At 40.1% G+C, this 17,997-nt stretch overlaps 1 protein-coding gene across 3 annotated transcripts in view; it reads right to left on the bottom strand.

Moving 5' to 3' along the window:
• ABCC4 (ATP binding cassette subfamily C member 4 (PEL blood group)) overlaps positions 1-17,997 on the bottom strand; it is a 153,890-nt gene that overhangs the window by 15,138 nt on the left and 120,755 nt on the right. For all 3 annotated transcript variants that reach the window (XR_011327895.1, XR_011327896.1, XM_069802460.1), the window contains exons 27-29: positions 16,600-16,689; positions 15,956-16,128; positions 9,518-9,623 (exon numbers count right to left, since the gene is read on the bottom strand). Coding sequence is in view for 1 of the 3 variants with exons in the window: in XM_069802460.1 (XP_069658561.1) it covers positions 9,518-9,623; positions 15,956-16,128; positions 16,600-16,689 (369 nt within the window). In the remaining 2 variants the exon portion in view is untranslated. The remainder of the gene's footprint in view (positions 1-9,517; positions 9,624-15,955; positions 16,129-16,599; positions 16,690-17,997) is intronic.

Below are 17,997 nucleotides of genomic sequence, written 5' to 3'. Positions count from 1 at the left end.
CATGTACATACTTCTCTGAAGAATCATTTATAAATATCAACCTATCTAAACAGGTTTGCAAACATCGAAGAACATTGAGAAGGCTGCAAGTATAACTCAGGAACCATTTTAAAGTTGGGTTTTTTTCTTTTTAAGGGTTTTTTCTCCCCCCTCGCCCCCCTTTTTAGAAAATGTTTGGTGGTGGAGCTTTGTTTTGCTGTCTTTTGGGTTTTTTGTTTTGGTTTTTTTTTTTAGTCTTCAGGTTTAATCTAAACATTCCCCAAGCTCCTTCAGGGTTCCTATACAAATGACCAGTAACTCCAGACAAATTTGGTGTCAAATAATGTACATTTCATATATCACGTGTACAAAAATGGAGAGCACACTTGGGCATTTACCTTCTTACAATCTGAATTATTATTTTCAGACTTTCCAAATATGTCACCTCAGAAGAGCTTAACTTTGCTGTAATAATGCCAAATCTGCCACCGGTCACTGGGATTTGACGTGTACCCCCTGCCCACCTTCCCCTGCTTCACAGAAAAGGTGGCTTCAGACATTTTGTTCTGTAACCAGAAATAGTGGATTTCTTTAAACTGAAATTACTCTTGAGCTATAACTTAGGGAAAATTGAGCATGCAACACTGCCTGGTAAATTGTTCCACATATGAGTTATCTTTACTTTTCTTGCAGAGGCTTAAAAATCTACCTTTTTTTTCCTCCATCTGATGGCACGCCAGTGTTGTGGGAAAAAATATCAATTATGTATGTAGTAATGAGTCTTATTCTACTGATAATCATTTGATATTAACTCCTTCTATATCCTGTTGGAGGAAAGAAGCCTGTTAACCAGTCGCTGCAGGTGTTTCTTGTATTGTTCAGTTTCCTCACCTCAAAACATCTGATATACCAGTGCAAGTTCAACCTTTCCCTTAGAGAGTATGAAGGGACCTCATGCCAGTTCTTACCAACAGCTGTACATGCTGACAAAACTCTCCCTTAGTCAATCAGTAATGACTGTTTCCATCACTGCAAAGCCACATTTCTCAATCGGGATTGCAGAACGGCTCAAATGTGGCCCTGAAGTGATAGAAGATATACTTCAGCTTAAGAAATCCCACTCTTCAATAAGGCTTTTGAGGGTCTTAAAAAGTTTGATAAGCTACAAGGATATTATACTTTTCAAGAGGTTAAGCAATATTGTTGCAGATGACTGGGCATGTCTCTTGGTTTTATCAGTTTCTGATGACAATGAACTTGTGGCTCAGCTGCCACGCACACAGTTTTACCTATCAGAAACTCTGTGCTCAAAGCATCAGCCACCAGCATGTCCTGTGCTAATTTGCTTTTAAACAGTAATATAGTATTTCTGAGAGTGCGAAAAAAATCATTCTCTGAAGTTGTATTAGTATTTCTGGTATGGTCTGGATACCATACCATTGTCTTTCAAGAAACATGATCCGACCGTCCTGTCCTTATACTGATGGAAACACATTCACACACAAATGCTTGACAGAATGAGAGATCAAGGTTCATCAAACATTGGCTTCACTTCCTGCAGTAATTCAAATTCAGCTCTTCATTTGAATGCTCCCAGCTGAAACACTGCCTCAATAATTAGTTGTTTTATTTAGGCAAAAGAAGAATCTTGTCGGGCAGCCCTCTTGAAATGGGAGCAGCTTTTAAGAACTCAAACATGCCAATGTTTTGGAGAGGTGTGGCTTAAAATTGACAAAGAGCATCAACAATCCTAGTATCTTTTGAAGCTCATTGGGATTTTGACTCATTTTAGAGACAGCTGGGCCAGGTGTGATATTTACAACTGTTGCAGACACTTATTTCAACTGACAACACTTGCTCTGATACGTGACCATGGCACACAGCTCAGTATTTTATGCAAAACCTGGCCTAAGCATCAATATAATAGCTTCTCTTAATGGTAGAGATGCATAAATTACTCAGCTTTGAAAACAATGTGTTCACCGTTGATATTTGTTGTGACCCTTGTGGTTTGCTAAACATCAACCCAGTTTCAGAAGATCTGGGAATGCTGGAAATTGCCTTTGTTCAGATTCAAAACAAAACTGATTATTTCTGAAAAATCACTTGCTAAATGCTCAGCTCTTCCAAAAACTCTGCAAGTCTTGAGTTACCAAATGAAGGGAGAAACCTAACAGTTCCCAGGCCCTTTGCTTTCCATCACTTGGCCAGATGGGCTCCAATACAGCCAAGAGCCATGTAGGTAGGTTGGCATTAATCACACACATCTGGTGGAACTGCTTAAAAACTCTGAAGAGTCTCCCTGAAATATTTCATCAGCCCTTACAGTTAAGTGTTGAGATTTTTCCTAAGTTTTCGCATTTGATTGGTCAGATCCCGAAAACTGGACATCTAGACAATTTACGAGTCACCTTACAGAACACATGTACACAAGCAATGTTTTTGCTGTGTACATAGTGATATTCAGGTATGCTGAGACCAAGTATTCTTTCACCTCCCCTCTGCAAGGCATCTCACCTACCACCATTCATTTCTATCTTCTGCTCCATGCAGGTCCCCTTCTGTGACTATCCTTCATATTCTTATCTTCACATTTCTTTACCCAAGAGACTCTGATCCCACAGCATAGCTGGGATTTTTCTTATGTTGAATAAAAAATAATAAATCTAGTTCTAATATTCCCTAGTCTGTATTTTCAAGACAGAGGTTTAGTCAAAAAAGGAGGTTTATTAGTGTTTGTTCCTTTTGAATAATGACAGCAGGTGCACAAATATGCACCTTTGCTGTGGATTACTGGATTCAGATCCACAAGGTACTTTAAGGTTTCTATGAAGAATTAGGTGCCTAAGTATCTTTGGAGACCTGATCCCTAGTTCCAAAAATTTGGCTTTCATTCAAGCTACTATAATCCATTAAGCTCCCTTTATATTCTTTTAACAGAATAGACTGCAATAGCACAAATATAATATCCAATAATATTTCACCACACTCCAGATACTGGGCTAATATAAGATCAAAACTCTTTCAGCTCTGTGTTACAGAACAAAAAAAATTACCCATTTTATACCCTTGCAGTTCTACTTCAGAATTTTGAAGGACTGAACAACAGCTCTGAATGTAGCCCTAATTACTTCTATTTTTCACCAAGTTTCATGTTTTACTATCCCAGGCTCCAGGAAAATTATGGTCTTGCCAATTGACCTCTTGGACTTCTTATGCACTTGAGGGCCTGTATCTGACAGCAGGTAGCTCTCCACCAAAGAATCAGTCCTGCACGTACATACTTAAGATGAAAGAGTCAACACTAATGCCAACACGCACAGTTTTGACAAAGAACTGTTCTACAACTAGGACTGCACATTCCTGTATCTTGTGACTTAGATAATCCCCCCTAAACAGAATGTCTAAGATTTACAGTAAGACATATTTGTTTTCCAGCAGCGATATTTAAATATAAGTGGCAAAAAAGCCACCAAAAGAAGAGCCAACAGACCACAGCATTTATGGCTTTAACTCAGTAACTTAAGTGTACCACCACTACCCTCCCACGTTCTCCCCATCTCCACCTGAAGCTGGGACACTGCAGCAAAAGCTCATGTGAAGGTATCTGCAGGGCAGCTGGGGCTCCCCCACTCCTTCAAGAGCTCTGCTTCTCCCTGGGCTGAAGATTCGGACTCCCTCATGCTTATTCTCCCTCCAGCTCCATGACTCTTGCATTTCTAGCAGCACAATGCTTCAAAAGGAAGGGTGGAGGCTGGCCTTAACCTGACCGCCCCGTGTGTGCTGGTGGGTACAGCATCTTCCTGGGAACGGGGAGCATTGCATCCAGACCTCCTCAGACAAAGGACAATGTAGAGCACAGATTTCTGCACCTCCTGGAAGAATGCTGTCATCCCCATGCTAAGCAAGGGCAGCATTGCCATCGCTATCATGTTCGCTTAGGTGTCTGTTAACACCATTGCCTCATCTCCAAGTGGATGGATGAAGGATACTAATCTGCAATACTGGGTCAGATACCAGAACTCCAGAGAGAGACAAGCGCTCAGACTTTGTCTACTGTATTGCATTTTCTGTCTAGCTATAGGTGACTCCCCTTTCACCATGCCAACTGCCTGGATCTCTCTCCAGAGTTTCCTCTTCGCTTTCAAGATGTTTACACCTACTGTTGGTGGACTGATTGCCCTGCTGAGGTTAGATGTCTACAGTGCATGAAACACTGTGCCTCATTTATGAGGCCCAGATGTTCCACCACAGTAAACATAACATCAGAAAAATGAGAACAACTGAACGAGGGAGGCTTACCGGAAAAACGTGGGAAGTCATTTTCTATTGACCATTGTATTGTTACCCTGAATATTAGTCATTTCAGAATGTAACCACAACAGGTTTTCCCATAAATAAATCAAATCTCTTCCCATGATTCTCTTCATCAAAAACTTCCTATTTGAATGACAGTTTTTAATTACTAGATCAAGTTCTTCTTGCATAAAGAGTTTCCATTTCAAAGAAGTATTGCACTGATATGAAAAGTCTCTGTGGAGAAACATCCTTGTCATTGGAAAACGCACAAGTTTTGACTACTCTGTGGCTTTCCTAGAGAGACCACAGCATAGCATATAGAGCAAACAACTGCATCAGGCTCTTGCCGGATGCATGTACTTAATTTGCTACTGATCCACTACGTCCCTGGGTGAGCCTCAATTTCCGTATGCTTCTGTTGTCCCCTCTGTAAAAACACAGTTTCTAAAAAGTATTTCTCAACCTGAAGAAGGAAGCAGAGAGGAGGGGGAGGAGTGGGTGATGGGGATTTTCCAAGATCCCTCCGGAAGTCTTGGGAGTGGTGCCTCTTGGCTGCCTTAGGCTGCTGCTGGTTGGGCTTGGTGAGCTGCAGATGCAATCTACGTAAAAGGCCCTCGCCCTCCAAGGTGAGGATGGGACAGGGACGCAGTCGTGGTGGTGGGGAAGCTATGTGGAATGAGGGGCCAGTGGAGCAAGCCTGAGCTGAGCTTCTGCCAGGATTTGCCATCACAGAAGAGGCAACTGCAGCATTTATCCCATCCTCCCCTTCTGTTGGGGAGCAGGGTGGCTGCCTGGGCCAAAGAGCTAAAATGGGTACTGTGAGCACCTGGCAGGAAGAGTTACAATTTGGGTTCTCAAACTGATGAAGAAAAAGGAATGAGAAAATGTCCTGTGAGACTCTGGAGCAGCACAGAGGGAAGAGAAACAAAAAAAAAAAAAAAAAAAAAAAAGAGTTTGAAAACCGCTGGATTATAATTTTATGGTAGTATTATTTGATGGTCTGACTTAGCAAGTCTTTCCAACTTTGGTTCCAAAGATTGTATGGATACTTCCCTATCTCACCCAGGTGTTTGAAGTTTAATTAATTAATGTTTGTAAAGAGCGTTACAATTTCCAGATGAAAGGTCCTATGCAAGTGCAATGTAGTATTACTCATTGAGGTGATTGGGTTAGAGAGTATCACATTACACAATACAGCTCTTCCCTCAATGATTTTAAGTGTTTGAAGTTCTGATAAAATGTGTTTATCACTAAGATAGATATAATGGAAATACTCTTAAGGCGTGACCTGGATTATGAAACCAGAGGTATGGTTTTGGGAATGGAACAAACGAGAATTAAAACAACTCCTGAGGCCAGATTTGTCTACAGTTGTATAAAATGTATTCTGTTCTTTTTTTTCCCTCTTCCAGTAGGCTTTTCTTCTCTTCTAAAATAGAACCGGTTATTACGATGGGTGTGAGCAGACATGCAACAGTTCACGTTCAGTTCCTATTTCCATACTCATCCAACTTGACATTTTCTCATGACTTTCTCAAAATTATTTTCTGTTCTAATTTTTTTTTTTTAAATGTTTGGATTAACCCTAAAGGTGAACATTTTCTTTTTGGAAAGTTCTGCTTCGACCAGGAATTAAATTGAATTAAATCAAAACCTTGTGGACAACGCCAAACTGGAGATTGCAGTCAATGCGTTTAAGACAGCGTTGACATTGAAAGCTATCTAGATCTAGACAGGCTAAAGGAATAGGTCAGCATGAACTTCATGACACTCAACAATGACAGCTGCAAAGTCCTGAATCTGGACTGGACTGACCCCCTGCACCAGTTACCAGCTGGGGAGTAACTGTCTGGACATCAGCTGTGCTGAAAAGGAGGTGAGGTCCTGGTGTTCAGTAAGCTAAACGGGAGTCAAGCAGCGTGCCATGGGTATCAATAGGAGTGCAGATCAAGGCAATTGCTTTCTTCAGCGCTCATCAGATCAGATCTGGAATATGGTGACCAGTTTTGACCCCTCAGTACAAGAAAGATGAGGGTAAATTGGAGCAAGTTCAAAATAGGGTCACTAGGGTGGTCAGTGGATGGGAGTACTTGACCTATGAGGAGAGGCTGATGGAGCAGGGCTTGTTCACCCTGGAGAACAGATGGCTTCAGGGGACTTAACAGCAATCTTCCCATACTTACAAGGAAGTTACTGAGAAGACAGAAGCAGGCTCTTTAGTGAGATACACAATGGGAAAACAAGAAACAATTACCATAAACTGAAGGGAGGCTTCAACTGGATAGAAGGAAAAAAAGATTTCATTGTAGATAATTAAGCACAGGGGCAGGCTGCCCAGAGAGACTGTGGAATCTCCATCTTTCAAGGTTTTCAAGACCCAACTGGAAAAAGCCCTGAGCAACCTGATCTGAAATTACTGCTGACCCTGCTTTGAGCAAAAGGTTAGACTAGAGACCTTCTGAGGTTCCTTTCAATCTGATTCAATGGGGAAGGGAGGGAAACCCTAGTTTATGTTCAGGTTATGTATACTTGTTCAGGAATGGGCTTGGACTTTTGTGATTGACTTAAGAGAGTTGAACAAGTTTGCTCAAAATTTGTTTGAAAAGTAACCACTCATTATTTGTCAAAAGGCAATTGTTAATATTCCAACTACCAGGTTCCATCTTTGTTGTTCTTCTCTCATTTTCTAACAAAGTTACCATGACAGCAAACAACAGAGGTTTGGGATGGCTTATGAAGGCATTATTGCACCTAGAGGTCTCAGTTAAAGGAGAAACAAAACCAGGATTTTTAATAATACCAGGTAATGGAAGAATGATGCACTTGAGTTTGTACGTTTTTACTCTTAAAAAAGAATCTGCATCAAGCTGAATTTGTGAATTGCTAAAACACATTATTGACTAATCAAATTTTAAAATACACTGAAAGCTTTCCTTAGCTGAGTCTTCTCAATTTTTTTGATAGTTAAGTAAATGATTAATTTTCCATGAATGCTGTTTTTATTGTTAATGGCACTCATTAGTAGTCTTCTAGAGAGATATTCTTTTTCCTTGCATTTTTAACACACGTTTTTCTTATTCTTCCAAAATTCTGCTGTATTCCCACTAGGAGTTACATGCCTGAGTAAATCAAGTAATTAAAAGTGTAACAAAAGCACACCTGCCATAACTCTGATCATTCTAAATATGCAATCATATTTCTGATTTGTCCAGAAACAGAATCAATAATAAGGATATCAAGAAAACAGGTTTGTTAAGGGGTCACATGTCGGTTTCCTCCTTTTTTCTGCCCTATGCTTCTCACACTCCTCTCTCCCCCCAAAATTACTGAAATTTGTAAGATGATCAAAATGGAGCAATGTAAAACGACGAAAAATATTTAAGAGTTACTAATGACTGAGGACTCAAAGGCACATCTTCTTGCAAATCTGTTCCTTAATACTCTGAAGAGGTCAAAGACATTAGAAAAAGACTGTATTAGACAATGTATGAATGTAAATGGACTTTTAGGAAACTAGAAATCTTAATAGTGGCTAAACTGAAACAACATAACGTTAAGAATAATGTACAGACTCTAAAAATGCAGTGGAGTAGCTATATAGTTGGTAATAGTACCAAACAGTTTGGGGAGAAGGGCGATTTCTATGCTTTGTTCCAATGATTTTTGGCAAAAAAAGTAAATAAAAAAATCTAGTTTTCATTACAACTGCATGATATTAAAGGTAAAACTAAGAAAACATCTTCATGGAAGGAACATTCTGTGCATAACTTGTTAATGGTAGTTAAAGAACCAAAACCCACAGAAATCCCTTTGGACAGCTAACACACACACACAGCTATTAATTAGGTCACAGTTGTTTCCTCACAAATCTTTTGTTCACTTTAGTTGTAGAAAACTCCAACATATCCATTAGACCTGTGGGGAGGTATTCACGAGTGAAGAAAATATTTATTTATTATACGTTAAATGCTTGCAATTATATGACTACTTATGGCAGTTCTGCTGGTTTCTCCCTTTGTAAGTAAACTATAATCACTCAGTTCACAATCTATTCTACTCTTCAGAACACCACTCACCTCAGTAGATCTAATTGTTTCATTTTGTGTACTTTAGGCAACCATTGTAACTCAATCGCAAATTTTAAAATGTTTCAAGCATCCAGTAAAAAAAAAAAAAAAAAGGAAAGAATTAACATGCTTCATTTTCACAAAACAGAAGTTGAAGAAAGTGGTTTTGGTTTTTTTTTTAAGGCTACTGCCGAGAGGTGAAGGGTAATTTCTGCTTGAAGCCCAGTTAAATTTGAATTCCATTCACGAACACGGTTTGCCCACTACTGTCAGTTACTTCATTAACTGGCTGTGAAGAAAATGTTTGCAAAGGGCTCCTGTTCCTACTGCAGAAAATTGCAAAACTGCAGGCTGCACATCATTTCAAGGACACAAACCAGCCTGATTTCCTGAGAGCCTAGGGAAGACCATTGCCTTTATGAAAATAATCGGCAAGTACTTTCTAATTTCTATGCGCGTGCAATGCACCACGGGGCATACAAGATGGCAGAGAGGGTATTTCACAGTGGCAGAGTATATCACTGCTCTGTTGGGAACAAAGATGGCAGAGGCTGCTGGATTGGTAGTGCTTCATCTTTTCTGTTTGAACCTTGCTTTAGAAAGCTGGCCATGTTCATTACCTCACCAGTCTAGTTCCACTTCTCCCACCACCACCCTTGCCCCAGGGCAGCTGCTGCCTCCTCACCTCCGTGTCTCCTGCCCCAGAACCTCTACCACTTCCTCCTCACACATCCCACACCACTAACTATTGTCACTGCCGCCCTCAGCCCACCGAGACTGAATTAATAAACCCGACCGAATCCAGCTGACTCTGTCCAGAGCCTCTTGGGTGTGTCTTCACAGGCTCCTAGTGCTGGCAGAGTTTATTTGCTCAGGTCTGCTGCTGCGCCTCACCTGCAATGGGTTCGTGCCTCGCAGGTTGGAAACCGCAGGGCCAGACAATGTAAGAAGTCTTTTCAGGTCATTACTTCTACAGTTTTATGAGTTGCCAATCACAGTAACCAGGATAACTAGGTTAACTAGGATAAGTCTAAAGTACGACTTAAACCTCTGCCCACTTTTGGATCAAAATTAAGGAGAAAGAGTTAATAACATTATTCTTCTTCAGAACAAAAAAACCCAAAACCAAACCCCGCCCCCCAAGAGTAATTTTAAGCAGTTAACTGTCTTACCATAATCCTGTCACTGTCAATAATGGTGTTCAAGCGGTGTGCAATGGTCAGCACTGTGCAGTGAGCAAACTTTTCACGGATCGTCTTTTGAATGAACTCATCTGTTCTGAAACACAGCAAGAGCAATGCAGACAAAAATAAAATGTTTGCATGGATAACAATGGCCAGGCATGTTTTATGACTTCATCAAACATGACTATAGCAGGAAATATGCTTATGAAGTCATTACAGTGCTTCTTCCTCTCGTTATATTAGATGACTTGGAGGCATATCATGAAATATACTCCAAAATCTATCCTCTAATACCTGAGGAGGAAAGAGTTTCTTCTTGCCAGTAGAGCAATAGGTTTCCTTTCAGAAGACTAATTTCCCAGGCTTCGATTACAGAAAGAGGAAAATTCTGTAGAGTCAGATATTCCTACAGATTTCTACGGCAAGAGTCACTGTTATTTTCTTTCAAGCTTTAGTTTGTGCAAGCAGCAAAGAAAAGTGAAAGTAAATATCCTTCATTGCAAATCAGCTGAAGAATGAACACAAGACAGTCTACAACTAAGGTTCTTGATTTCAACTGCAAAAGGGGATTAAATAAAGGAGGTGGTTGGTAAACTAAACTAGGACTGGAGTAGCTCAAGAACTTGAATACAGAAAGTTGGCATATTCCATAAATCAAAAGTGTTAACTGGAATGCACAACCCAAGGAAAGGGATAAAAGCTTTCAAGTTAAGAGCCTCAACCTACTACATGAATTAACCACCTAAGAAAAGCGTATCAGGAGGAAACATAATACTTGTAAAGAATGAAAACTAAGCTAAAGCATAGACACTGGAGTGCAGGGTTAAAGCGATAACTATCACAAATAAAGCTGAGAACCATGAAGAGGAAATAAAATTATACCGAAAGACACATAAGACACTAAAATGTTCTTTAGCTGTATAAACAAGCATTAAGGCAAAAGAGATGCAATACTCAGAAAACTGGAGATTCTTCAAGTAAGTAACTAAACAAGAGAAGCATTGACATCACCTAACTTAGAGCATACCAGTCAGGCTTAAATGTGCAAATCTATGGAGACCTCTCTTCAGTCAATGAAAGGGGAAAGGCATGGCTGGAAGGTGAATCAGAGCACCTGAATTAGGCAGCCATCAGGTGATGAATGCCCTCTAGAGGCACCTGAGAGCCCACATTGCACAGGAAGCCTTGGCTCCCAACCTGGGCACAAAGCCAGGCCACGTGAATACTCACATATTGCCCATCAGCCTTCAAAAAAGCAATGAGTGGTGACAATGGAGAAAAGGGTACAGAAACTAAAATTCTCATCCAAGATAGAAGACACAAAAACCTCAAAATATACTGGGGTTAGTTGGACCAGCCTAGAAGTCAGGCACATGAAGGCACGGGTCTCATTTCCAGGATTTCTAATAAAACATGAAATTCTACTTTTATATATAATGACTGGAGAATAATAAATGGTATGGCTAAAACAAGACAAAGGAGATATCTGGATAAACTGGTCTATTTAGGCAGCCACGTTGGCTTCAACCAGTTGCTTGCAAATTCTTAATTCTTCAAATTGTTAGAAGTAACTGGAGAATCAAATAAAATACAACAAAGATTCATGCAACACATCTTCCTCTGACAAATTATTATTTTTTAGACAGAAATAGTACTCTACATTGAATCTGTCTGCACATGATAAATATTTGGTATCACTTCATAAATTAAGCAAAAAGAATTGTTCTGATGCCACCACGTCAGGAGGCACTAACAATAAAAAATGGACAAAGACAACTTTGGAAGAACAGGATGACTTAGAGGAATAGAGCAACCATTAAGTTTCCACAGTAGAAAGCACACACTCATGCTCTGAAGGACTGAACATAACTGCTGTTACAAACTACGTTTAAGCAATCAGCATGACAAAGGAACAGACAAATCCCTGCTGATGACAGGACATATCATCAGAGAGAAGGAAGACATACAGTTAAGTAAGAGTTCCCATGCACGCTGACTGTCATCTCCATCTGGGGACAGAAACATTTAAGCTCTGTCATGAGCTTAAGAGAACTGGGTTCTAGGCCACAGTCTGAGAAGGCTTGGTCCTTCTGCTCCTACTTCCTAAAAGAAGCTAAAGAACATGGTGGGAAGCAGGTGTTCCTCAACTCCTTTTTGAACCAAGGCCAGTACTCAATCAGGGAAAGAGATGGGAGGAGAAGTCAGGACAGAGCCAGGCTCTTTAGCCCTGTGTGTTAACAGTCTCCTTAAGAAAAGGACGCTGTTCATCATTAATGCCCCACATCAAAGCAATGCCAGTGCTTTCACCCCAGCATTAATGCATGTATCTTTTTTTGCTACCTTCTCGGCAATGCCTCAATGACCTGACTACTTGTACTTTCAAAAGTAAAAATTCAGGGCCATATATGAAAACACTCTGTAGGGAAGAGTCTTATATAGACAGCGGGATGTGTTCTCTGCAATGGTTAGAATAGCAAAACAGAAACAAAAGGTTCACTACTCCCTAGACTTATGTAAAGAAAGCCGCCTTCTTTCCTTATAGTCAAGCTCAAGGTGAGGTTTCCTGCAGAGCTACTATGGAGCACAGAGAATCATAGCTTGCTCAGGAATTTTGAAAACATTTTAAAGGGCTCAAAATTATTTGTAACTCTCAGGTTATTCCTACTGTTATCTGAGGAGAATGCCTCATCCTTGAGCATCCCTGTCCTCTGCATTCATTTATTGTATCTTCCTTTATTATGTGCATTCCTTAGGGCATCACCTCCTTCCTACATTTACAATAGAAACCCTTTCTCATCCTTAGATAGATACTATCAAACTATTATCTTAAACAGGTATTTCTGGAATATAAACTTATCCCTAGTAAGAAACTGCTGGCCATATTATGGGTGTGACAAATTTTCTAAAATGAGACTACAAAGTAATCAGAAACAGACCTAATAGCTCCATCTTCAAATATCACAATATGAAATCTCATGCAGACATGTCCACTGATAGGGACTCGACCAGTACCTCTCTAAGGTTCATGGTAGATCTTGGAAGTATAGTTTTTGGGGTGGCAGGCAGACGCACCATCAGTAACCTCCAGGAGAATCTTGGGAAGAAGGTAGGAAAGGCAAGAAAATCTAAAAGACTAAGGAAAGGATCTGTGTACAGAATTCCGTGCTGACAGAGTGTAGAGACTATATCACATGCCAATTAGAGCCATCTACCCTCTAGAAAACTGCCAAAGGAAGTAGCATTTCTGTCCTTTTTTCAGGGTGTAAACGGACCCTTTGTGGCAGCTACCCACACTGAGAAAGTGGCCAGGCAAGTGCCAAGTGATTCCATCACCCGCCTCAGTGGATTAAACCCCATCATCTTTCAGGCATATTAGAAACCAAAGATGCAACCTGAATACCAAAACCAGGGCTGCTGGATGACAAAAGCTCAACCCTAATCTGATTATATGAAAATGGGAACCACAACACTCCCCATCGCAAGGAACAGTACAATAAGAAAGCACAAAATGGTGGTATAGCTGTCCCACTGACACCACAGGTTGAAGATCTAACACCAAGTTTCACAGCAAGCCGAGATCTGGTGTAACCTGAATTAGCTGACTGTGTAAAAAGAAAACTATCTGAAGAGCAAGAATAAATACAACCTGAATGAGAAGCAACCAAGCTGCTGAAAGGAACACTGGATAAGTCATTATCTTCAGTCTAATGTCCTACTGGGATTGTCCTGGAAGTGTACCTCACACTACACAATTCCTGAGAGGGTTTAGGTAATTTCTCCATTAGAGAAACAGTTACAGACAGCAGTTAGATGTAACTAAAGGTGAAACCTTACAAGGTTAAACTGGCCAATGAACTAGACTATGTGCAATGGCTGTTTTTACCAGACTCAATGAACAACCAATGTGAATATGTGGCACTGGACTAACTGGTCCCAAAAAGTTTTGTCCTCTATCAGCAGTAAGAATATGAGTTAACACATACTATTATACTCCGTGTGCAGAAAGCTTAGTAAGTTCACCTTACTCAGTATTTAAAAAACAGTCTCAGTTACTAAGGATTTTGTTTCAGTATATCAGCAAAGTGACTACAGAAAGATTTTCAGCCCTTCTGCTCCAGATTTCATACAACTTTCCAGAATGTTCAACTGCTTTAAAATGACTCCATTCTTCGGGGTGAGAATGCTGGCTTCGGGACCAAGAAGATAAGATCAAATTAAACGTCTGTCAGTCATCACGTAAAACATGCAAGTAGTCTGACTTAGGGCAACCTCCTTTGTGGCAAGCTCCTCCTCTCCCTCACGACAGCACTGACACCCCTGCAGCACGCAGAGCAGACGGGAGCTACGAGGAGCCAGGGGGAAAATACGGGTACATATGGGAGGTGGAAGATGTAAGGAGGAGGGAGAAGGATGAACCCCGAGTTCTTTCCCTCCACTCCTTTGCTCAGCATCACTCAGCAGCAGACAAGAGTGGCCTAGATGAGCTGGAGAAACACAGCAGGGAGTCCCTCAGCCCCAGGGAAGGTACCCGTACACCTCTCACCCAGCTGTCCATCCGCTGCTTCGTCCCACCTCACCCTTCCTTCTCCTCCGCCCACTCCCAAACCCATCTTTCTCATGTTTGCTTCCAGGTTGAACTGGAGAAGGGACACCGTCGCAGCGGTGGTTGAGTCAAAGAGATCGAGAGCCAGCAAAACAACAAAAAGAAGAAGTATCTCCAGAGGCAGCAGCAGCTGCCCATGGTTTCCTATCCCAGGTGCTTGATATGATGTGTGCTTGCCGCCAGGCTAGAGACAAGGGTGCCAGGTATGGGGGTTGTGCACCAGCAGAGGAGGAGGTTTTCCTCACATGCCAAAAATGCCTCCCTAACTGCTCAGTTAAGCAACCCACATCAGCATTTCCTGATGAGCGTCCTATCAGATTGCACAGCCGAAAATACTTGGCTCTAGTTATAGCAACACATTAAGGAAAAGGTAATAATGACTGTAATGCAAACTGAATTCAAAGAAGAAGTTCCAAGTTATTATTTGTATTGTTATGCCTAGAGTTGATACAAACAAACATTTACCTTATTATAATATATATTGCAGCACACATTAATCAAGATCAATTAAATGGATAGTGCAAGTTGAGAACACACACATGTGAGATGCCAAAATAGGGAGATGAGTAAGATGGTATTAAATTTCCACAGCTATGATTAATCACAGTTAATCTATTAGAGCTCAGCCAAAAATAAACTAATAGTCAAAAAAAAAAAAAAAAAAGAGAGAGAAGCTCTGGGAAGGGAATGCACTTCTCTAAAGGTTTTAGAAATACACTGTCAGCTGAACTGCAAAGCTACCCTAGTGGCACCACTTCTCCCCCAAGAAGATGTTATAAAAATGAGTCACGCCCAGATGACATACAAAATCCTTAATGCATCTGTTTGAGGGACTTGCTGTGTTATTGTCCTCTTTGGACTTTGAGTTCTCCCTCAAGCCATAGTTTGTTGGAACTATATATTCAGCTCAGACTAATTGATGCAGTACGTTTGCAGTATTGTTTCCAAAATATTTCCACCAGCGTTTCAAATGTTTCAAAAATTAACAGTGGGGGTACTTAGCTATTGGAACAATTTAACAAGGGTTGTCATTGAATTTTTTTCTATTGAGGTTGGATGTTCTTCTAGAAGTACACTCTAGTTCAAACAGGAACGAATTCAGGAAAGTTCTGCCGGCCTGAGTTATACAAGACAAAATAATGAATGATAAATGAGTCCCTTCTGTAGCTTTAAACATCTCCAAATCTGTTTTGCAATTCCTGTGGTGTTTAGGACAGCTTACCTTCCCCCACCCCCCCCCACCCCTATTTTATCTGTAACTTATTACACTGGCATCTGAGCCGTCTGAAGGGATAGTATCTCATAACCAGAAGTATCCGGTTTTGCTGATAGCCATTTTTCACCTTTCTAGTTTTGGGTTGGGTCTTTTTTTTTTGCTTGGTTTTTTTTTTCTTGTTTGTGTGTGTGTGTGTTAATTAATATATTTATTTTTACTTATTTATTTCTAAGAGACATTTCTTCCAGATATCAACAGAACTCAACTTGCTTCATGGCTATCCTGATGTTGCTGATGTGCATTTCCAAGGAGGTTCTTGTCTTCTTGTCTATGGCTGCAGGACAAATAAATTTTGAACATCAACTTCCCTACTCTATGGAATGCACTGAAACTAGGGATATTTTGAGCGCTTAATTTATATCATCTACTCTGTAGCCAAAGCTCAACCACCCCATTTTGAACAGACAATTATGATGCTATCTTTAAAAACATAAAATAGCAATACAAGCTACAAGAAATACAAAGCATTTAAGTTCATCTCTACAATACAGATCATCTTATTATTAGAAAAAAGAGCTCATCTTAACATGACAGATTTTGTTTTTACCTTGGGTCCACATTTGCTGTTGCTTCATCAATGATAAGGATCCGATTTTTTTTTAGAACTGCTCTGGCAAGACACACCAGCTGTCTCTGACCAACACTAAAATTAGACCCAGATTCTGCCAGCTGCATCTCCATTTTATTAGGTAGATCTTCCACAACCTCCTTCAGTTGCACCTGTTGACATGTCAACATGTTGTAGGATGAGTAACTCTTTTAAATCAGCTATTGTGTGTCTGATGACACAACAATAAGTATGCAAGGTTTACCTTTTATATTCTGACACAAAATGAGTAAGTGCCAAGTTGGATTACACAGTGTGTCAGTTATTAGAATTCTAAAAACATTAAAGCACATTGTTAAGAATCTATTAATGTTCATTAAAACTAAGATATGAATCAAACCGTAACCAAAGCATCATCCCAAAGGATAATTTTTTCATAAAGACTTATATAACAATATACGTGTCTACACACACATGCACAAACACACACATAACAAACATGCACGCAACAGTCTATCTTTTTCCATTGACAGCTATGCCCTTATCAAACCTGGTGAAAACATCTAAAACCTAATGCATACAAGCACTATAGTGTTATTTTGCATGTAAATATCAGATGTACATTATTAGATTTAATAAGTCACCTCTTCCAAGGCATTCCACAGCTCCTCATCAGTGTATTCATTGAAAGGATCTAAGTTTTTCCTCATAGTTCCAGTGAATAAAACAGGCTCCTAAAACCCAATAAAATTAGCATTCCTTTATAAACACAGATTTTAAATTGCAATAGGTAATTTAATAATAATCACAACTAACCTATATCAACAATAGCACAGAAATACCCAACAACAAGCTATCTTTTATGAAATGCAAAGCAGTACTTCACAATAGCATGCTTAAAGGGTTGGTGGGGAAGGCAAGCGTTCAACCAGTCTGTATGAAGATAATTTACCAAACAGGACAGGTCTGTTTGCAAATTGCTGTACACAGTTATGTCGGTACTCAAACGGGCATTTACATGCCACTGTTTTGATGCCACAAGCTATATATATATATATTTCCATGAAATCATTGCTATCCTCATGGTATTGTTAATGAAAACCAGCAACTACCACTGTCAATGAGCTCACACTCCTAAATTACGTTTGGGCAGTTTTGAAAATTTGTTTTTGAAGTACATAAAGCAGAGAGGAATCAAAGAGCTCACAATGCCTTTCTGGTCTTCCTTCTCTATTTGGTTGGTTTGTTTTTTTTTTTTTTCATTTCATACCATAAAAGCCCTTCGATTCACCAGAGCCTAAAAGGAACAGCTTTCACCATTTCAACGCAATGTTTAAACCTATACACATAGGAATTAATCTATACTGCCACAGCATCAAAGCAAACTTACTTAGAACCGGAGCACTGCTGGGCAAAGCTCTAACTCAAAATACACCAGGGAGTCAAATCGGTACCTTCTCCCATTCAGGTAGTAATATGGGTTTACCTGTGGTTGAAGCAAGTTTTGTTCTACTTCACGTCCCGGTCAGACCAATAACAGATCATTAATCAAACTGGCACAAACCAATTCACACTGGAAAAGTTAGTGTCTGAGAAGCGGGAAGATGACTTTTGGTCCAGAACTCTTTAAGCAACAGATCAGTACTCACTAATGTGATGTGCCAGACCCGAGAGTCATGCACCAACATGACTTTAGGGCTAAACCCCTCTTAAAACCACACATAACGACAACAACAAGTCAAAAGCTGTAATAGGGCTAATCATAAATGGAGACCATTCATCATGTTGTCAGTCTTCTTTAAATTGGAGGAATCTTATGCAAAATGCTTTCTTTTTTTCTCCCCTAGGAAATAATGTCTATCTTACATTGGATAACTTCAGCTTACTTCGAGATTAACCTCTGTCGTGACTTAGGTCCCATCTAACCCTAGTGATGCCCAGCTCTAAAGGGCTGCAGCAAATCAGAGCAGAACTTGGACCCTAACCCTTTTATTGTATCTTCATTTCCAAACCACTCTGAGTGGTATAAAAGGATTAACAAA

The sequence above is a fragment of the Haliaeetus albicilla genome, chromosome 15 (assembly GCF_947461875.1).
Source record: "Haliaeetus albicilla chromosome 15, bHalAlb1.1, whole genome shotgun sequence".
NCBI classification, from domain to species: domain Eukaryota; kingdom Metazoa; phylum Chordata; class Aves; order Accipitriformes; family Accipitridae; genus Haliaeetus; species Haliaeetus albicilla.
This window is presented reverse-complemented; position numbering and strand designations above follow the sequence as displayed.